The following is a 23,104-nucleotide window of genomic DNA, read 5'->3' on the forward strand; positions in this document are numbered from 1 at the left end:
TCTCTCCACTACCACGCACGCAATGCTGCAGGCTATTTCTTGAGCCTTCGCAGGAAGCACTACACCTCCACAATGGCATGGGCATCTCTACCAAAGCACCTCATGGCATCTCAGATATTGCCTTCCAAAGACAATGACACATGAGCACTGATTTTAATTACGTGGTTATTTATTAACCCCCACTTGATGATTCCCAGGAGGAAGTTCCCAGCAGGAAGGACTTCTGTGCATTGGCTTACCATTGTATCTAAGCATTTATCACAGTGCCAGCTTAAGCTAGGTGCTCAATTACATTGTAGAGTCAATGACTAAGTGAATGAATAAATTCCAAACTTAACCCCCAAAAGCCTAGCATAGACCAAAACAGGTGTCTGTGTGCTTCCTCTCAAATGATTTTAGTCTTAAGTTATCCTGACGTCGTTTATATTTGCTACATATATTTTGACCTCATGCGTTTTTTTATCACACAACTAGGGCAAGGTTTCCCAAAGACAGCATATTTTCAGGGACACAAGGACACTTTCTAAAGATATTGATTGGGCTGAGCGCAATGGCTCACGCTGTAATCCCAACACTTTGGGAGGCCGACACGGGTGGATCACGAGGTCAAGAGACTGAGACTATCCTGGCCAACGTGGTGAAACCCCATCTCTACTAAAAATACAAAAGTTAGCCGGGTGTGGTGGTGCATGCCTGTAGTCCCAGCTACTCCAAAGGCTGAGGCAGGAGAATCACTTGAACCTGGGAGGTAGAGGTTGCAGTGAGCTGAGATCACGCCACTGCACTCCAGCTTGGTGACAGAGCGAGACGCCGTCTCAAAACAAAACAAAACAAAACAAAAGATATTGGGACCCAGCCAATGCCTGATGAAGCAGAATCTCCAAGGTGTAATAATTTAGTTTTAATCCGTGCCTCAGGTAATTCTGATGAACTTGCGGACAAAATTTTAAATGGGTTACAGGAACCATCCAGGTTGAAAAAACACAAAGTTCTAAAGGAAGAAAAAACAAACAAATAAACAAAACAAAACAAAACCTCCAACAATGACTTCAACACCACCATGAAGGAGTTTACCATACGAGCACCAACGCTTTCTTACCAGTCATGCCTGGCCATTTGTTTCTCCTTTAGTGAAAATCACTATTGCTGAACGCTAGGCCCATCCTCCCACCAGAAACTATGTAAGTGAGGGGAAACTAAGGTTTCCTGCCCAAGTCAAAGATGCATCCTTTATCTGGACACAGAGCACCTTGCCAAAGTTAGCCACTGGAAAATGTAAAATTCCCAGCCGGTCATTTTATTTTACTACATGCATACATCTATCTACAGGAACAGGAATTTCGAGCCTTAGACACAGGTGAGTTGCACTTTGGTGGGAAAAAAATAAAAAATCTTAAGGATTTCTTCCCTAGCTGCATATTGGACCACAATTCCCTGAAAATCGTCTGCAGGATCCCTTTCATGCCACACTCTCTGATGTGTGACATAATTCAGCAGAGAACGACAGTCATCACTTCCCACTAAAATAATGCTCAGTTGTTAGGCATTTTCCAAATTTCATAGATGTAATGAAGCTGGAGGTTGACTTCACTTACACATTTTCTGAGCACCTCCAATCTATACATAATACAAAGATGAATGAGGCATTGTGTCTGCCTTTTGTAAGTTTAGAGTTTAGGAAGGGAAAGAAATCTATAAACAAATGGCTTCGAAAATAAGGGGAAAATGAGTACAAAGTCACGTATGGAGAGCCGAAAAGAAGAGATGAGGATTAAAGAGTGTGTGATGGGCCGGGTGCGGTGGCTTATACCTGTAATCCCAGCACTTTGGGATGCCAAGGCGGGTGGATCACTTGAGGTCAGGAATTCCAGACGTGCCTGGCCAATGTGGTGAAACCTTGCCTCTACTAAAAATACAAAAATTAGCTGGACATGGTGGCTCACGCCTGTAATCCCAACTACTCAGGAGGCTGAGGCAGGAGAATTGCTTGAACCCGGGAAGTAGAGGTTGCAGTGAGCTGAGATCGTGCCACTGCACTCCAGCCTAGCCGACAGAGTGAGACTCGTCTCAAAAGAAAACAAAGACTGTGATGGTGAATTTTATGTGTCAGCTTGGCTAGGCCACAGTCCCCAGATATGTGGTCAAACATGTCTGGGTATCAGTGGGAAAGTGTTTTTCAGTTGAGATTAGCATTTAAATCTGTAGACTTTAAAATCCTACATAATGTCAGCGGGGCTCATCCAATCAGTTGAAGGCATTTAAGAGAAAAAAGACCTACAAAGAAAAGGGAATTCTGCCTCAAGACTGTCCTCCTCAGACTCAAGCTGCATCATCAGCTCTTCCCAGGGTCTCTGGCCTGCCAGCTGCCCTGCAGATTGCGGACTTACATCACCTCCAAGTTGCGTGAGACAATTTTATCAATCAATCTACCAATCTCTCTCTGCATGTACATACACGTGGGCCCTATCAGTTCTGCTTCTCTGGAGAACTCTGACTAATACAGACGGGTTTCTAAATAAGTGAGACAAAACAGGAAATGACCTCCAGACACTAAGTCCAATCCCCTTATTTAAAAACAATAAAACCGAGGCCCAGAGAGTTGGTGAGAACCCAAGGTCTGCGTCCCACCCCACCATATCACCTGTTGGGGCTGCTCTTTGCCCAATTATTTTCTATGGCTGCCACACGGAAGTGAGATCTGCATTCAGGTTATGCTGTGCATGTGGGGATAAGAATGTGCACTTTTTTTTTTTTTTTTTTTTGAGATGGAGTCTCCTCTGTCACCCAGGCTGGAGTTCAGTGGTGCAATCTCGGCTCACTGCAACCTCCACCTCCCGGGTTCAAGCAATTCTCGTGCCTTGGCCTCCAGAGTAGCTGGGATTACAGGTGCGTGCCACCATGCCCAACTGATTTTGTTGTTGTTGTTTTATTTTTAGCAGAGGCGGGGTTTCACCATGCTGGCCAGGCTGGTCTAGAACTCCTGACCTCAAGTGATCCGTCCACCTAGGCCTCCAAAAGTGCTGGGATTACAGACGTGAGCCATCGTGCCTGGCTGCACTTCTGAGACAAATTGACGGCCTGGGCTAAAGCCCTGGATCAGCCTTTTATTAACTGTTAAAACGTGGAGGTGCTATTCACCCTCCTCAGGCTTCAGTTTCTTTATCTGTAATGTGGGAATGATAGGGGAGTTACACAAGTAAAAGGAGTGAATATTCATAAGGCACTTGGGCCCCTCCTTGTTACCTAGTAAGTACTCACCAGCTATTACCTGTTCATATAAAGCCCCATGGTCTTGATCTTAATCTTCATTTATCTCATAATGGCCAGGAAGACAGACTAAGACTGTTTCTATTTCTCCACATGGCCCAAGGAAAGTCCATTTGTTTCACAGCCTGGAAGCCAGTCAGGAGGCTCTTTCTTTTTTTCTTTTTTTTTTTTTTGGAGACAGAGCCTCACTCTGTCACCCAGACTACAGTGCAGTGGCGTAATCTTGGCTCACTGCAACCTCCACTTTTTGGGTTCAAGCAAGCCTGAGCCTCCTGAGGAGCTGGGATTACAGGCGCGTAGCTCAGGAGCTGGGCTTACAGGCATGTACCACCATGCCTGACTAATTTTTATATTTTTAGTAGAGACGGGATTTCACCATGTTGGCCAAGCTGGTCTCTAACTCCTGACCTCAAGTGATCTGCTCACCTCGGCCTCCCAAAGTGCTGCAATTATAGGTGTAAGCCACCGCGCCCGGCCAGGAGGGTCTATATTTAATGTCAGACACGGCCCCTCTCTTACAAGAGCAGGTCCACCAAGTCCAATAGGGTTTGAGATGCACAGAGGGACACACATAACGAGGCAGAGACTCCGATCCAGTCCACTCTGAAAAAAATTCAGCTCCCCGGAGTTAAGGACCCTCACATCCCCCTTGAACAAGGCCTGGTGTTCTGGGAATATTCAACTCGAGTCTGCTTCCTCGCTCGGCCTTCCTCTAGCTTCTAGTGCAGGCTGGGCCACCTTGGGTCTGTATTGGGTCCCGGACTTTTGCTATAGTTGCTGCTTCTGTCCATCCAGCATTTGGTGCCCATTATGTGTCCATCAATGCTGAGCTGCACCGTACTGGCCTTGCTCGGCAGGAACAAAAGTACCACCAGGCTCCTGAGACCTGGCCGGAGGGCTTAGTAGCATTTGCTTAAATCAAGGACAGAAGGGAGGACACCCCAGCCACACAGAGCAAAAGACCCCAAAGTGGGAACAGAGACGAGTCATGTGCTGGGAAACACACACAGGTAAGCCCTACACCTAGGGTTCAGAAATAGGACTCCACAAGAAACAGAGAATCTTTCAAGGTTTTTGGAATATGACTAGATGAGTAAAGGAATACTGAAGGAAATATCCCACACCGGAGGATACTAAGGCAGCAACATAGGTGATACAGTTTGGCTCTGTGTCCCCACCCGAATCTCAGCTTGAACTGTAATCGCCATAATCCTCACGTATCAAGGGTGGGACCAGGTGGAGGTAATCGGATCATGGGGGCAGTTTCCCCTGTGCTGTTCTAGTGATAGTGAGTTCTCATGAGATCTGATGGTTTTATACGTGTCTGGCATTTTCCCTGCTTGCACTTCTCCTTCCTGCCACCCTGTGAAGAAAAGTGCCTGCTTCCCCTTCCGCCATGACTGTAAGTTTCCTGAGGTCTCCCCAACTATGTTGAACTGTGAGTCAATTAAACCTCTTTCCTATATAAATTGCCCAGTCTCAGGAAGTTCTTTATAGCAATATAAAAACAGATTAATACAATAGGCAACATACCATGGTTAAGAAATCATGGTTCTGAACAGATTCCTAGTTCTAAGATAGGCAAACTCCTTAACCTATTACAGGAGCCAGTTTCATTCTCTGTAAAGTGGGGACACTAATGCTTATGTCCTTCAATTCTGAGAATAACATGAAATAACATGTACAGGCTTCCAAGAGCCCTGGTCCATGGTACACACACCAACACCTGCAATCACGGTGAGGGGCAGCAATAGCAGTCAGAGAATTACAGCAGCACAATGCACATGTGGCCCTTCCGTCTGAAAAAGGTGTCCTGCACACTCAGAAAGATACTCTGGTCAAAGTACATCCCTAAGTTCTTTCTTTCAAGATGCAAAAGCTACATGAAAAAGGTGTTACTGACCTGCATGGACCATCCCTTCACAGTGTTACCTGAAGCTGTTGTCAGAAAGAATGGGGATAAGAATTGACTCTGTATGGTCTGTTTTACAGGTAATATTTTTTATGAAATACAAACTTGCTAATCAGTAGTGGGAGTCTGCCTATGAATAGCCACTATGTTCCAGCCTGGGTAACACAGCAAGATCTCATCTTTAAAAAACAAACTTCATCATAAAAAAGAATCTTAGCTTTTATGACAACACCCACCCCATTCTCTCCCCCACCAAAAAAATAAAAATAAAAAAATAATCACAGCCAGTGTCAGCTAAGTTCACTCGAGTCTGTCCTTGGGCATCCATCTCTATTAAGAACCAGGAATAAAACAAAGCAGATTTTTGAAAAGCTTAGACAGTCAAGTTCTTGCCAAGCCCTCTCACAAAGCCAATTTATTTTAATTTTCAACTTATTCATAAACACACAAATACTTGAGCATACATTATGTGCCAGGACCTTACCTTGGTGATATAAATTATTTGCCCCTGGTAATTTAGTGACAGCTACTTAGGAAAAGGTGATGGTATGTAAAGTGGATGCTATGGTTTGAATGGGCATGCCTGTTCTAAATTCATAGGTTGGAAGTTCACCCCAGCATCAGTGTTAAGAGGTGGAGCCTCTAAGAGGTGATTAGGTCCCTACGGCAGAGCCCTCCTGAAGGGGATTAGTGTCCTTATAGAAGGCTGGAGGGAACTAACCAGGCCCATTTTGTCCTTCTGTTTCTTCCACGATGGGAGGACACAGAGGTCCATCTGGGAAGCAGAGAATGGTCCTTGTTACAGTAGTACAAATGGAGCAAGGCAGTAGAAATCAACCAATTGGAAATAAAGAAGTCTGGCAGAGATAGGTTCATCAACAGTAAGAAAAAAGTGAAAAGCACACAGGAAAGAAATGGCAGAGGTCCTAAAAGCATGCACAGAAATTAACAAGGAAAACATCCACAGAGGAAAGAACTTATTTTCAAACAGGGATAGCTAAGTGAAGTTGAGGCCATTCTTCCTGACCAAGAAGCAGAGACCTCCAGCAAGCTCTTTCCTTCCAGCCCAAAGAAGAATCATACTCAACCCATACTCACTACTTTCTCATTGGTGTTAACATAAGAGATGAAATCTATTTGCTTTTCCTGCTTTTAGACAGCTTAGACATTTTAATCACCCCTGCAGTTACCACCTGTACATCAAAAGCCCTGTGCCACTGCTGTTTATGTTGCTGCCAACAAATGATCACAATGCTTGCATTGTCTTTAGCGCGCTCTGTCTAAGATAGAGAAGTACACACAACATTTTGGAATGGCGGCACGTTTTGGTTATGAGAGAGTTAAATGTCATTACACTGGAACATAGGGATGCTAAATAAAAGGAGACATCATTCTATTTCAAATGCACCTACAACTTTAAAATGGCATCTGACACCAACCTGGATTCTTCGGATGCTGACGATTGCCTCTGACACCCTCTCAATGGCTGAGGGGAAGAAGAGGGTAACCGTCAGCCGCACAGCCCCATACAGCGTCACTGCCACGAACACGCGGCTGGCTGTGATCACATTGCCGAGGAGCACGTAGGTGGTGAAGGTCACAAACACGATGATTTTGCTTGCACTGAAAAATGAAGCCAAATTCATCCCTCTGAGGTAGGAACTTCTCAGAATCTTGGAAATCTCCTTCCTGAAAGAGAGTACAGGTTTTTAAAAAAGCAGTGATGTCAACCAGATAAAGTGGCTCAGGCCTGCAATCCCAGCACTTTGGGAGCTGAGGTGGATGAACTGTTTGAACCCAGGAGTTTGAGACCATCCTGGGCAACAACAACAAAAAAGTGCAAAGGTGAGAGGTGGCCAGGAACTACCCAAGAAATCATAAGAAGTATCATGTGCTGGAATGCAACAACTAATCAAATATTTAATCCAAAAGCAAAAAAAAAAATACATATTTTGTTTTTTGAGACAGAGTTTCACTCTTGTCGCCCAGGCAATGGTGCGATCTCAGCTCACTGCAATCTCCGCCTCCTGGTTCAAGCGATTCTCCTGCCTCAGCCTCTCAAGTAGCTAGGATTACAGGCATGTGCCACCATGCCCAGCAAATGTTTGTATTTTTAGTAGAGACAGGGTTTCACCATGTTGGCCAGGCTGGTCTCAAACTCCTGACCTCAGGTGATCCACCCGCCTCAGCCTCCCAAAGTTCTTGGATTACAGGCATGAGCCACCGCGCCCAGCCCCCTCCAAAATTTCTAATAACACAAAGCACAACTAACAGTATTTCCATGCCTGTTTGGAATGAAAAATACTGATTCATATAGTTTGGTCCAATATAGATATGCCCAGTCTCTATAACTTGTCCATTTGGCTACATTAATATAAATTATAGTTTTATTTTAAACACCATTCTTCTCAAATACTAACATCTTAGACTCATTGTTGGGATTTGGGATATTCAGAAACATTTGGAATTTCACTTTTGTATTAGTAAGAAGCATACATGCTTTCTGTTTAAGAACATGGTAAATGGAAGACCAAGTGAAAATAACATTCTCTACCATTCTACTTAACCCAACTGCCATGCGTGGGGACTGGGATGGATTGTACTGAACTTCCCATAATGTGAAAACATAGTAAAACTTCTAAAACCATCAACAAGAATAGCAAATAGAAAAGTACAAAAATATGGTACAATGTATACAAAAACTTACTTTCTCAAATTGGTAATAAGATTTGAAAATGACTTTTCCCAGGCGTACATTTTTATTATCCTTATACCAGTTATAACTTCATTCATGGTCCTGATCCTGGCATCCGTGAAAGTTGCAGTTTTACTCCTAAGGGGAACCAGACACAGGAGATGAGCCTGAGCGATCACAGCCTGCCCTTATCAGCGGCAGGCACAGGCAGGGACCTGCATCACATGGTTCCCTACAGCACTTTTGCTTCCGACAACACAGACAGGTCCTACTCAAAATACAAATAGAAAAAGACTTCGATTAGGAAGTCAACAATCTATACCAACTCAACAAGTATTTTGGAGAATTTGTAATATCTGCTGAGGAAGACATGAAAATGAGTCAGATGTCATCTGTCCCCTCGAGGAGCTCACAGGTGGGCAGGAAAGGCAGAAAGGCACCCGAGCCTGACGATAACACAGTGGTCAGAGTGTGCTAAAATGGGAATGAAGTGCTGGGGAGCAGAAAAGAAAGGGCTGTTTGTTAACTCCACTGGGAAAGAGGAGAGCAAAAAAAAAAAAAAAAAAAAAAAAAAGCTTCAGAGGACCAGGAGTATTTGAACGGGGCCTCAAAGGACAAGGACTATTTCTCCAGATGGCAAAGAGGGGAAGGTCCAAGTAGAAAATACACCATAAGCAAAAGCATAAAACAAAGAACTCAATGCACTTCCAACAGTGGCTCATCTCAATCCAGCTGACAACCTTGACAATGAACCATTTCCAATTCGTTGGAACCTGCTTCAAGTCTAATTTATTTTATCATCATTAATCTCTTGACCAAAAGCTGTTTTTTCTGGTTTTTTTTTGTTTGTTTGTTTTGTTTTGTTTTGTTTTTGAGACAGAGTCTCACTCTGTCACCCAGGCTGGAGTGCAGTGGCATAATATCGGCTCACTGCAACCTCTGCCTCCTGGATTCAAGTGATTCTCGTGCCTGAGCCTCCCAAGTAGCTGGGATTACAGGCGTGTACCACCACACCCAGCTAATTTTTTAAATTTAGTAGAGACGGAGTTTTGTCATGTTGGCCAGGCAGGTCTCAAACTCCTGGCCTCAAGTGATCCACCTGCCTCGGCCTCCCAAAGTGTTGGGATTACAGGCGTCAGCCACCACGACCAGCTAACAACCATATTCCTAACATATATGCTACTAGGACTGTGTGATTTTATAACTACATCATTAAAATTCACCTTGCCTTTGGGGAGCTTACAATTTAATGGAAATACTGAATTAAAAATAACACACATATATACACATGTGAAAATAGCTCTAACACAAGCATGGTAAAGATGTATGCAGCTAGAATGGAGCCTATGAAACATTTCAATTTATCATTATTCATTATATGTTTAACTAACTTCTACATATGTGATTTCTGCTTAAGGACACTCTACTTATTGAGGCCACAGCGCCTGAAAAGCTGGCTGGGAGGAGCCAGTGAATGCCTTCACCTTTCTCCCTTGAAGATTTGCCTTCAGCGTAAGGACGGAGGTCCCCTTGGCTGAGCCTGAAGAGCTGCAACATATGCAAGGAAGAGATAATAAAAGGCATTTAGTTTGTTTCTGAACAAAAGCATTGGGAAGACTGTGGATGTTACCAAATACATATGACATTTTTCACAGCAGTATTTCTCTTACCTCAGTGATGAGAACAACTTCCCAAAACAGCTTTGCAAGGGCAGGAGAATGATTAGAACTGCCATCCCAGCAAGGCACGATATTCCTATCTCCATCCAGAGTAGGGCAGTCACTGCGATCGCCTGCAGTGGTCCTGCCCACAGGAAGTGTAAGAACACTGTCACCTTTAAAGAAAAAGACAGAGCGTTCTTAGGACTCCAGAAAAGCAAAACCAGTAAGAACACAGTACAGAAACGATCCGCTGGAAAAGAACAGGCAAGATCCTAAACAGAAATGGCCGCAGTGGGTTTACACCTGCTAAAGCAGAAAGCCAAGCACCCACCACAGGTGAAGCCATTCTGGGGAAACAAAGAGTGGGTCTGGGAGACTTGCAAGAGAATCTGACCAGCAGCATTAGAAGAATGTCTTGATCGTGACTATCTTCACTGATGAGCTGAGCATTTTCCAGAACTCTCTGCCACAGAATTCAGCTCCCATATGCCCTGGGGCTCCCCAGTACCCCAAGAAAGCCTGTACTATAGTGCCCACCACATACTCCAGTAATTTACTTGTGTGTTTGTCTCCCAGACAGGCAGTGAGCTTCTTCAGAACAGAAACCAAGTCTTATTCATTGTCCCTGACACTGAGCGGAGGCTTTAGTTCATTCTGATGAATGAATAATTGGAAAAAAAAAGTGGTCCTAGTGCAAAATGAATATGGCCAGCAGCTAGAATGCCCTGGATAAATGATACCGCTACAAGGTAAGTATTAAACAATGGACACTGGGCGGGTATGGTTTTCACACCTGTAATCCTAGCACTTTGGGAGGCCAAGGTAGCGAGAATCGCTTGAGGCCAGAATCTTGAGACCAGCCTGCGCAACAAGGCGTGATCCCTTCTCTACAAATAATAAAAAAAGAAACTAGCCAGCAATCCTTTTGTAGTTCATGAGCATGATAATCGGGTGTTCACGCACTTGTGTGAGATGTGCCACCCTTGAATTTTGTTATGATGTTTCCACAATAGCCCATCTGACATGAAAATTCAAAAAAAAAGAAATTAGCTGTTCACGGTGATGCACACCTGTAGTCACAGCTAATCAGGAGGCTGAGACAGGAGGATCGCACCTCACTTGAGCCCAGGAGTTCAAGCCTTCAGAGAGCTATGATCCTGCCACTGCAATCCAGTGTGAACAGGGTGAGCCCCCGTCTCCAGAAAGAATAAAAGGGGGAACAGGGGTGTTTAATGCAATGAAAAAGGATCCCTGAGCTGCAGCTTACCTGATCAAACTTGTTCACATCATTGGACAGCAGATTGACTATCTGGCCTGTGGTTGTCTTCCCCATGGCCATGTTACTAAGACGAAGTGCCTGAAATAAAAGAGGTAAGTAGAGAATTGTATTCATGCAGTGATACTAAGTCAGGTTTAGGACACAGCAGACCTGAGGAAGTCTCGTGTGATGTCAAGACCAGATCTAAGCACAAGCATCCCCACCCCCCCACTGCCCCCTCTCTCTGCCCCACCAGCACCTTTAGTGGTGGCAGCTGTGTCAGGACAGCAAAGCGAGGGGTAGGAAGAAGAAAAATCTCCCACCTCATTTAATGAATTTGGACATGCCCCCAAGTACAAAAGGACGTAAGTTTCTACTTAAGAGCCAACCAAAGTAATTTTGAGCCAAATTAGGGAAGAACAGAGAGGCTGTCAGAGGAACAAAATGAGAGGACGTGGACTATAAATCTGGACCAATCACTAATTCTCTGTGCAACATTATTAAACACACAGGGCCTTAGTCTCTTCACCCTGCCTGGATCACAGGGTTTCAATGTGTTCAATGGGAAACGACAAACATGGAGTATCAACTATCTGGAGGACACCAGGAGCCCCAGCAGATACAGTGACACAGTCATGTTTTCCTGCCTTGGGAGACAGGGCTAGGTATGTCCAGACACCTGTGATTCAACTGTGACCTGCACAGAGAACTGGGGGCAGTTCGAACTGAGGGACACTGGGTGGGAGAGACCCTGGACGATGAAGGAGGGACTTCATGGAGGGAAGGGAAGGGCGCTGCAGGGGAGGCCTAGCTAGGACAGAAGTACGGAGAAGGGGGATGTGGGGGCTGCTGAATAAAGAACACCCCAAACCTGGCTGAAGCAGGTGAAGCTCATGGAAGCGGGGCTGAAGCAGGTGAAGCGTATGGAAATGGGGCTGAAGCAGGTGAAGTTCATGGAAGCGGGGCTGAAGCAGGTGAAGCTTATGGAAGGCAATATGGAACAGTACGTGTGGTTTTTCAAGTTAGAGGGAGAAGCTCAACTTAAGGAAGGTTAAACAGTAGAAGCGATTGGCCAGGAGACTACTGGAAGGAGGAGAACGAGTTGCCGCTGGAATAACAGTCCAGGCAAAAGGCAACAAGACTGTCAACGAGGGTTATGTGAATGGGAAAAAAAGGGCCAGATAGAAGTGAAAACATTTTGAAAAGTTAAAAAATGGCCGGGCGCGGTGGCTCACACCTGTAATCCCAGCACTTAGTGGGGCTGAAGGCAGATCACTTGAGGTCAGGAGTTCAAGATCAGCCTGGCCAACATGGTGAAACCCTGTCTCTACTAAAAATACAAAAATTAGCTGGGTGTGGTGGTGTGCACCTGTAATCCCAGCTACTCGGGAGGCTGAGGCAGAAAATCACTTCAACCGGGAGGCAGGGGTTGCAGTCAGCCGAGATTGCGCCACTGTACTCCAGCCTGGGTGACAGAGTAAGACTCTGTCTCAAAAAAAAAAAAAAAAAAAAAAAAATTAAAAAATGCTATTATGCAAATATAAGTGAATCAATCATAAAATACAAAGAAAGAAGAAAACGTAGGAGTGAGGGAGAAGAAAGGGAAGGAGAGAGACCAGCCCGCCCCTGTACGAAAGAAACAGAACGTAATGTGCCTTATTGACTACAAACTATCTGTAAATATTTATAAAGCCAGTCTTACATACAAAATGTTAATCCCACATGCAGAAAATACCACATTTTTAAAGCATGTAAATTTGATACTTAATTTTAACAAAATAAAAGCAAAATGTCAACACCAAACTCTAAGCCTAAGCTGACCCTTTTCAAGAAATCTGAAGTCAACTGTGCCCAACTTGAACTATCATCCACAGATTGTGTCTGCTGCCAACAATGAGGATTTAGGTAAGACAGCACAGATGCCAATTTGTGACAAAGACAAAGTTCTTCTGGGTGCACCAGGAGGGCTACTTGTAAGTCGTGTATTACTGTGACCAGGTGTAGAGGTGGAATAAAAGGCTGGGCAGATACTCGGGTTGTAATAGAAGTTAACCCAAGTGAACGATAACTCTACAGTCAACACAGAAATTAAGGGTCTGCTGAAATAAAATCAGTCATACTCCAGATAGGATAAAAAAAATCATGAAGGGCCATGAATATTATTAATGAGGAAGACATGCCAGGTGCGGTGGCTCACACCTGTAATCCCAGCACTTTAGGAGGCTGAGGCAGGCAGATCACCTGAGGTCAGGAGTTCGAGACCAGCCTGGTCAACATGGTGAATCCCTGTCTCTACAAAAATACAAAAATTAGCCAGGCATGATGGCAGGTGCCTGTAATCCCAGCTACTCAGGAGGCTGAGGCAGGAGAATCACTTGAACCCAGGAGGCAGAGGCTGCAGTAAGCCAAGATCGTGCCATTACACTCCAGCTTGGGTGACTGAGCAGGACTCCATCTTAAAAAAAAAAAAAAAAAAAGAGGAAGACACAGCTGACAAGCAAACTACCAGGCTTCTGCTTCCAACCATGAGAGAGGACTTGCCCTCCCCTGGAAAACTGTAACGTTGGGCAAAACATATGACACAGCTGTTTTCAGGCACTGGACCACAGGTAACACAGGCTGTGAGCCTCAAGAGACGGGAAATGTAGGTGGCGGCCCGGGAAATGTAGGTGGCGGCCCGGGACTGACCTGGCTTTATGCCTGAGGACATTTTCTGCCCAAGCAAAACAGTTTCACTGAGCGGTGGAGGAAGAGATGGTTGTTCCAAGTTGTAGAAGCATCTGGAATTTGTGAGCCTGAGTAGCAGAGGGTTTGCCCCAGAAGTTTCAGTAGGGATTTACCCAGGGTACTTTGCCAACGGCTTCATAAGCAGGGCCAGACTCCATGAGGCCTAGGAAAGCAGCAGCTATGGGGCTGAGTGCTGACTGAAGATTCTGGAGGTCATGCAGTAGGAGATGCCGCCCGAGGAGAGGAAGGAAATCTCCACTGGGGCCTCAGGCATTCAACTGAGACACCAGGAAGGCTATGTCTTAGTAATAAAGATCTCACCCTAGATTAACAGCTGTGCACTTGGAATAAGTTCAGAATGGAGCTACCTGCCCTATGATTAACTGATTGACAGACAGATAGAAGGATTCAATGCTAAAGGGGCCAATCTGCCAGGAATTTAACTGCCTGCGTGAACAAAACTCAATGCTCTTTAATCCAGACTCCCTATAGTATATCGATCATAATGTTCAACATAGTAAAACAATTACTAGATACACAAGGAAACAATAAAATGTGACCTGTAATCAAAGGAGGGAAATGGCAACAGAAATAGACCCTGAAATGATCCAGATTTTGGAATTAGTAAACAACTATGAAGCACCTATTATAATATGTCAAGGAGTTAAAAATATGGTTATAACAAGTAGATGTGAGTTTAGGAGCGAGATAGGTAATATCAAAAAGAACCAAATAGAACTTCTCGAACTGAAAAGGTAATACCTGAAATGAAAAATAAATTAGATATCATTAATAGCAGATACTTTCCACTGATTTATTCCCAGAGTCGCTAACCCTTTCTTCTATAGTTTACAACTGAAATCTGAAGAACAAACAGAAAAAAAGAGTTAAGAAAAAGAACAAAGACTGAAGGTCCTTATGGAAGAATATTAAGCAATAAAATATTCATGTAATTGGAGTCCTAAAAGAAGAAGAAATAGGGGAAGAAAAAATATTTGAACAAATAATGACTGGAATTTTACCAAAGTTGGTAGCAAATATTAATTTACATAATGAAGAATCTTAGCAAGTTCAATGAAGGACAAAAACAAAGAGATCTATATCTAGACACACATTAAACACAGATAAACAACAAAAACAAGCAGCAGCTGACACACCAGAAACAATGAAAACAAGAAGACAACAGAACAATATTTACAGTGCTGAAAGAAAGACAAAAATAACTGGCCAGGTGCATGGCTCATGCCTGTATTCCCAGCACTTTGGGTGGTTGAGGCGGGCAGATCACTCGAGCCCAGGACTTCGAGACCAGCATGGCCAACATGGTGAGACCCCGCCTCTACTAAAAATACAAAAATTAGCCGGGCACAGTGGTGGGCACCTGTAATTCCAGCCACTCCGGAGGCTCAGGCAGGAAAATCACTTGAACCTGGGAGGCTGAGGTTGCAGTGAGCCGAGATCGCGCCACTCCACTCCAGCCTGGGTGATAGAGTGAAACTCCAACTCAAAAAAAAAAAAAAAACAAAAAAACACCTGTCAACTCTGAATTCTATCACCAACACAAAATGTCCTTTAAAATATGAGGGTGAAATTAGGACATTTTCAGATAAAGGCTGAGAGACTTTATCAGCAATGAACCTGAACTGTAAAAAACAGCGTAAAGAATACTTTTCAAGCTAAAAGGAGATGGTATCAAATGGAAACTCAGATCTACAGAAAGAATAAAGAGAAACCAAAATGACCAATGTGAGTAAATATAAGGACAGGCCGGGCACGATAGCTCATGCCTGTTATCCCAACATTTTGGGAGGCTGAGGCAGGCAAATTGCTTGAGCTCAGGAGTTCGCGACCAGCCTGGGCTCCACAAAAAATATAACAATTCTCCAGGCATGGTGCCACACACTTGTAGACCCAGCTACTCGGGGGCTGACATGGGAGAATCGCTTGAACCCATGAAGCAGAGGTTGCAGTGAGCCAAGATCACATGATTCCACTCCAGCCGGGGTGACAAAGTGAGGCCTTGTCTAAAAAAACATAAAAAATAAATAAAAAGAAGACAAATTACTTTGAAAAACAACTAGCTGCTTAGAGCAAAAATGGTAATGGTGCATTTTGGAGACAGAAGTAAAATATACGACAATAGCACACAAGATGGGGAAGGGTAATAGAATTTTACTATTGCATACTTCTAACTTTTAAGGTAAAATAGTCCTTATGTTGGGCCGTCGGTAAATTTCAATCAATATCTGAACATAAAAATGTTACACAGAATGTATTCTGGTGACAGCAGAATTAAATTACAGATCAACAATAAGACATCTCTAACAACTCAAAATATCTGAATATTAACAATATTTCTAAATAAGCATGTGTCAAAGATGACATCATAAGGGAAATCTGAAATATTTTAAAGTAAATGATAATAATTTGTGAGTTATAGCTACAGCAAGTCTTAGAGTAAACTTTTGGCTTTAAGGACTTTACATTTAAAAAAAAGGCATAAAATTGATAATCAAAGTTCTACCTAAAATCAACACCAAAGAAACAAACAAACAACAACAAAACACTGCTCACATCCTCAGAAGTACAATTAGTGTAATCATATATCTGTGTTACCCTCAGCAGCTACCAGCATATATAGACCAAGTCATATTCATTTATGTCATTGTGATCATAAATCAAGCTACCATTTAGTGAGCACCTACTGTAAGCCAGACAACTGAACAAGAAAACTACGAAGTAAGAATTATTCCTATTTTGTAGATGAGAAGATAAAAATAAACTTAAAACTATTTACATCTGACAGAGAATAAGCAATTATTTTTTCAATGAAGCAAAGTTACCAGTGTTTCTCATTAATGTAGAAAACTAAAGTTTGGTTCCAATAAAGTGTCCATGTTATAGTTTAAAAGAGTTCACATCCAATGTACAGAAAAAATCTGTAAATTAATGTATCATCATTCTGCAAATATTTTGATTCTATGCTTCATTAACCTGACAGGTTATAAAAGGACACCATTAGATTAAATTTGTTTTCCCTGTGAAAACAAAATAGTTCTACCATGAGAACAAATAAAAGGCAACTAAAACAAACTGAAATCAAAACCTGTAGTACACATCCCAGACCCAAAATATCTTTAATAAATCAACGGCCCCTACATATCGATATGAATTATAAATGCCTACCAACTATTTTTTAAAAGGAGCAAAGAATGTGTGCAGGAAATTCACCAAAAAAAAAAAAAAAAACCAGCACAAATGGCCAAGGAAATGCAAATGCTGAAATCCACTATTACACAAAGCCATGTAAATTAAAACAACAATGCATTATTTTTCACCTATGAAAATTGGTGAGATTGACAGTGATTATTAAAATATAACATCAAATCTGGACTTGTAGGGAGCTCTCTCATTTCACTGGGGAAAATGTAAGTAATTAACAACTCTTGGGGAGGAAATCAATCTAGCATAGCAAAAGCCTTGAAATTTGTACACCCTAGGAAATGAAGGATCTGTCCAAATGTTTAGCTTTAATCATGTCCATTAAAATGCTGTTTGTAATATACAAAAACTAGAAGACATCTAACTATCTAATTACTAAAAACTGGAAAACATCTGAGTATCTAATTATTGGTTACTCTAGAATCCGCATGGCCATTAAGAACAATACTGTGAATGGTGGAAGTAAACACCATCAGAGCAGGGCACCATTTGATAGCTGCTTACTACTGAAGGCAGGCAAGGAAATACGTTTGAGATTACAAGAAAACTCTACAATCTAGAACAAAACATTAATTGTATTCAATTTCTTAAAAATAAATCATGTAATATCTAGCTTCATTTGAAAAATATAAACTGTTTCTTCTTTCTTATTTTGATCAGTGTGGCCACATAAATATCACCATCAAAGGGAGGTGGAAGGAGAGAACGACCTTTTCATGGAACTGAGTTTTCCAGACTGGTGAGATGAATATCCCTTCTTGGATTAAATGCATTAATCCAATCTTCATTTTAACAGATGTCTTTCCCCCCTCTCTAATAGTCCTTTTAAAACAGAAGATGCGGCTGGGCACGGTGGCTCATGCCTGTAATCCTAGCACTTTGGGAGGCCGAGGAGGGCGGATCACCTTAGATCAGGAGTTCGAGACCAGCCTGGCCAACATGGTGAAACCCCGTCTCTACTAAAAATACAAAAATTAGCTGGGCATGGTGGCGCACACCCCTGCAATCTCAGCTACTGGGGAGGCTGAGGCAGGAGAATCGCTTGAACCCGAGAGGCAGGGGTTGCAGTGAGCCAAGATTGCGCCACTGCACTCCAGCCAGGGTGACAGTGAGACTCCTTCTCAAAAATAAAAAATAAATAATAAATAAAACAAAAGATGCAAACTACAGTTCATCACCTTCACGATGCAAATTCCTCACAACAATATGGCTCTTACCCAGTGTCAATGACCCGCGGTGGACAGGGATGCTCTTCTCACAGAGTCCCCAAATAGCCACACTTTTCGGATTCTGGTACTTTCTGATCCATCTTGCCCCTGGCTGTCAGGCTATCAGGTATCTCTTTATTCTCATCAGAATGTCACACCATTACCTACTAGTGTTTTAGACTGGGATGTGGCTTTTGAGTGCTGTAAGTAAAGTCAGAGTAAAAACGTTCTGAATAAGCATATAAAGTAAGTATTATCTATCTTATTTATTTTATGTTTTGCTTACTTCCTGGTTCATGACCCTACCCCAGAGCTGAGTTTGTGCGGTAATGAAACTTCCAATTAAACTGGGTATTTCTGCAACAGGCAACTAGGATGAGTATGTTTAATCACTTGAAGCAGAAAATTGCCTGTATTTTTCCAATACTGTTGGCCAGAGTTGCTTAGTAACAACACATCTACTTTAATGACTGCATAATCTAAAACCAATAATCTCTGTTTCTGAGGGGATGATCCAAGGACTGGCTAATATCCTCCTTCCTCGTAAACATGATGGGTGACTACAAAGTTAGTCACATTCCTTCTCTAATTCTGTAAAAGAAATGAAATTTAAGGAGATGAAAATGTCCATCCAAAATCAACAACCTGTATGTTCTTTATAATCCGACAGTTTCAATGCCTTCTGAGGCTTTTGTTTGTGTTTCGCCTGATTTTTCATGGCTGGAATACAAGACTGAAAACCTATACAGAAAGTTCTCCGTAGGCCAGGTGGGGTGGCTCATGCCTATAATCCCAGCACTTTAGAAGACCAAGGCGGCAAGATCACATGAGCCCAGGAGTTCAAGACTAGACTGGGCAACATAGTGAGATCCTATCTCTACAGAAAAATTTAAAAATTAACCAGGCATGGTGGCACATGCCTGTAGTCCCAGCTACTCAGGAGGCTGAGATGGAAAGATTGCTTGAGCCCAGGAGCTCAAGGCTGCGGTGAGCAGTAATCATCCCACTGGAAACCAGTCTGGGCAACAGAGCAAAACCAAGAAAGAAAATTAAAAAAAAAAAAAAAAAGAGACAGACAGATGAGAGAGAGAGAGAGAGATGAGAGAGATGAGAGAGAAAGAGAGAGAAAGAAAGAAAGAAAGAAAGAAAGAAAGAAAGAGAAAGAAGGAAAGGAAAGGAAGAAAGAAAGAAAGGAAGGAAGGAAGGAAGGAAGGAAGGAAGGAAGGAAGGAAGGAAGGAAGGAAGGAAGGAAAAGAAAAGAAAGGGAAAAAAACCATTAGTGTTTCAGTGAGTGGTGGGGCAGTCAATATACATTGAAGGAAATTAGTACAATCTAATTAGTCAATTCTACCAATACCCATGGAAAGAACATGTAACACAGTTTGACAGTAATCTGTTCAAACAGGGGCCACATCCCCCCACCATGGCTGAAAGACCCGTCAGCCCCAGACCCTGCTATCACCAGTTTCTTTGCCTGAAAAACAAGCCCCAACTGAACTGGTTTATCGACTGAGAGGGGAACAGAGATGAGCAAGACATACTGGCAGGGCAACAGGAAGAAAAAGGAAAATATGGAGAGGGTGACAAGCCAGGGAGTGGGTAAAGAAGGGACAGTGAGGACATACATGGGGACAAATACATGGTCTAGGGTTAGGTCAGAGAAGATCATCTTAAGGAGAATATAAATGCAGTATACCCCCATTGAAGAGGAAGAAAAAAACCAAACTTCTGTCATCTTTTTGTTGTGTGTGTGTGAGACAGGGTCTTGCTCTTTTTGCTGGAGTTAAGTGGCATGATCGCAGCTCACTGCAGCTTCCACCTCTGGGGCCCAAGCAATCCTCCTGTCTCAGCCTCCCAAGTAAGAGACTATAGGCATGTGCCACCACACTTGGCTTTTTTGGAGGGTAGAACAGGGAGGGCCGAGGCAGAGACAGAATCTCCCTATGTTGTCCAAGCTGGTCTTGAACTCCTAGGCTCAAGCAATGCTCCTGCCTTGGCTTCTCAAAGTTCTAGGATTAGAGGTGTGTTTGGCATCCATCATCATTTTTTTAAAATCTTTTTTATCATGTTTTTCTTCTTTCTGCTTTTTTTTTCCCCCCCGCGACAGTTTCACTCTTGTTGCCCAGGCTGGAGTGCAATGGCATGACCTTGGCTCACTGCAACCTCCACCTCCCAGATTCAAGAGATTCACCTACCTTAGCCTCCCAAGTAGCTGGGATTACAGGCATGCGCCATCATGCCTGGCTAATTTTTTTTTTTTTTAGTTTTAGTAGAGACGGGATTTCACCATGTTGATCAGGCTGGTCTCGAACTCCTGACCTCAAGTGATCCACCTGACTTGGCCTTGCAAAGTACTGGGATTACAGGTGTGAACCAACACGCCCAGCCTGCTTTCTGCTTCTAAAAGAATATTATAAGAAACAAATAAGAAATGTGTTTATAATGTATCTTCTCAAATATGACATGTTTCATGTGCCGTCTTTCAGACTAAGAATACTTGGAGGAAGCAATCTGCCCTCTACAGACTCACCAAAATTTTACTAAGAATCAGTCAAAATGAAAATATTTTACATACGTGATTTTCCTTTTTTCCTAATGTTGTGTATTTATCAAAGTACTGACCTTGAGTAGGCCAGATATTCAGTAATCCGAAAGTAACAGTACACAGTACTGTAATACTGCAAAATTCATTCCATCATTCATTCCCTTTTCAAGATTATCTTTGAAGCTTTAAGAAAATGAAGAGATTTGTGCAGCAGGAAAAAAAATGACAGATGTCAGAAAACGTCTTACTAATGACTTATTCACTAACATACATTTTTACAACCAAACGTACCAAACGCAGTAATGCCTTCATCTCTTTCACTGATGAGGATAAAGGAATTAGGAGAAAAATGCACAGAGAGAGGAGGGACAGACACTCTTTACCAAGGTACCTCCTTCCCACTTTCTCGACTCTATGATAAGCATATCAAATAACAGCCCTGTGCCCACAGCTATTACCCCCAGGAGAGATCCAAAAGAGAAAATGACCCTGTTCCTTCAGCTAATGGGTCCCAGAGGGAGTAGAAAGGAGAAGATGAGGACTTCAAAACACATCAGGACACAGGCAGTTGCTCAGAGCAAGAAGCTAGAAAAGGGTAGAATCTCAGAAATTCTTTCCTCTTCCACTACAGCTAAATAAAGGTTCAGCACCACAGTTGAGGATCAGGGTGAGGCAGAAGTTTTTCACTAAACGCTGAGAAAATGTATGACATAAACCCCAAAATTAAATTTACCTGAGGACATGATGCGAAGTGAGATAAGCCACTCACAAAAGGACAAATATGGTATGATCCCACTTGGATGAGGTCCCTTCAGTAGTCAGATTATTACAGACAGAAAGTAAAATGGAGGACACCAGAGGATGACAGGCAAGAGCCACCATGCCTTGCAAAAATTACAAATTTTATGTGACATATTTTTTTGAGAGAGGGTCTCACTCCAGTGCCCAGGATGGCGTACAGTGGCACAATCATGGCTCACTGAAGCCTCAACTTCCTGAGCTCAGGTAATCCTCCCACCTCAGCCTCCCAAGTAGCTGAGACTACTGGTACACACCATCATGCCTGGCTGATTTTTGTATTTTTTGTAGAAACAGGGTTTCACTATGTTGCCCAGGCTGGTCTTGAACTCCAGGGCTCAAGCGATCCAGCCATCTGAGCCTCCCAAAGTATTGGGATTACAGGTGTAAGCCACCATGCCTGACCATTATGTATATTTTACCACAATTTTTTTTAATTTTTAGTAGAAAAAGATTAAAAACAAATCAATTATGTTTGAAGGCCTGACAGTAAATAAGCACAAAATACAAATTCTAAACCTAGAGAAATATCTTAAAAAAAAAACGAGAAATAAAAACATTTTCAGGGCAGGGCAATGAAAAAATGTAAAAATTTGCTATAACAGGATGTCTTAGAAGATAGAAAAAAGGAAAAAACAGAAAAAAAGCTAAAATTTAAAAACTGAATTAACATTTTTAAAAAATAAATAAATCATTGGCCATGATTTCAATATAAGTCCTGGGGAAAGGAATGCAGAGCCTCATGCGGCCCTTTCCCTTTCAAGGAAGCCACATCCAGCCTCCCTCTCCACACCTGTTGTTCCCTTCGCCATCCTCTAGTACAGAAACTTCCCTGAGGCACAAATTAAATATACAGATTTCCAGGCCCTTTCTCTAGAAATTCTGAAACAGCAGGTCAGGTCTGAGATGGCCCCAGGATTGGGGTTTTTGTTAAGCACACAGGTGACATATGGCAGATGCTGGAGCCCCTCAGTCTTGCATATGCCCTCACCCTCCATCTATTCAGTAAGGAAGTTAAACAGGCATATCCTACAGCTCACACAACCACACCCTATACTGTACACTTGGAGCTCCCAGCTCCACAGCTCATAAACATCTGGGCTATTCAACTAGCAGAGAGACTGGGCTCTGGCCACGGCTAAGTGGCTCATACCATAACAGCCCACTCCTCTGCCTCAGAACTGTACAACACTAGAAGGCAGATGTCTCCAGACACCAAGCATTGCCTTGGCTCTGAGCTAGGACACCACTTTTCCGACTGTGGCAGTGAGCTGAAGTCCAAACACAGCACAGCAGCCCTGCTGAGCAAAGGGGTGGAGGCCAGAGCTTGGGTTAGTTAAAGCCACTGGCATCTGCATGGCCCTGGACAGTAAGCAGGTATCAGAAGGGAAGGGCCCCAGAAGGCTATGGGGTGGGGGTGCTACAAGTCCTTGGCTGATGCGCGGGCACAGGTCAAGGCCACCCAAGCCTTAACAGAGAGCTGGTGCTGAGGAGGAGTGAGCTGAATAGAGATACTGAAGGTCAAGCTGAGGTGAGGTACTGAAATTCTCACCAGACCAGAGTGCGGAAACCTCATTCACATATCATTAACACACCTGGCATACGGTTGAAACACCAGAGAGATCATGTCTTAGAATTCAAGAGCACTATCCAGAGAAATAATTCTCAAACAGGGCAATTTTGCCTCCCAGGAGAGATTTGGCAACGACTGGAGGCACTACTGGTTGTTACAACTAGAGGGACGCTTTCGGTATCTGGTGGGTAGAGGCCATAGATGCTGTTCAACATCTTACAATGCCCGGAGCAGCCTC

At 43.1% G+C, this 23,104-nt stretch overlaps 1 protein-coding gene and 1 non-coding gene across 4 annotated transcripts in view; one reads left to right on the forward strand and one right to left on the reverse strand.

The window, feature by feature from the left end:
• The window catches only part of ABCC4 (ATP binding cassette subfamily C member 4 (PEL blood group)), a 283,972-nt gene that overhangs the window by 182,409 nt on the left and 78,459 nt on the right, over window positions 1-23,104 (reverse strand). For all 3 annotated transcript variants that reach the window (XM_055360589.2, XM_055360590.2, XM_055360591.2), the window contains 4 exons: window positions 10,803-10,892; window positions 9,545-9,708; window positions 7,887-8,012; window positions 6,619-6,868 (listed from right to left, as the gene is read on the reverse strand). In XM_055360589.2, the coding sequence (XP_055216564.1) occupies window positions 6,619-6,868; window positions 7,887-8,012; window positions 9,545-9,708; window positions 10,803-10,892 (630 nt within the window). The remainder of the gene's footprint in view (window positions 1-6,618; window positions 6,869-7,886; window positions 8,013-9,544; window positions 9,709-10,802; window positions 10,893-23,104) is intronic.
• On the forward strand, window positions 10,455-10,559 carry LOC115930483 (small nucleolar RNA U13). Its single transcript, XR_004067119.3, has one exon. It is a non-coding gene; the product is annotated as a small nucleolar RNA U13 (small nucleolar RNA).

The sequence above is a fragment of the Gorilla gorilla genome, chromosome 14 (genome assembly GCF_029281585.2).
Source record: "Gorilla gorilla gorilla isolate KB3781 chromosome 14, NHGRI_mGorGor1-v2.1_pri, whole genome shotgun sequence".
NCBI classification, from domain to species: Eukaryota; Metazoa; Chordata; class Mammalia; order Primates; family Hominidae; genus Gorilla; species Gorilla gorilla.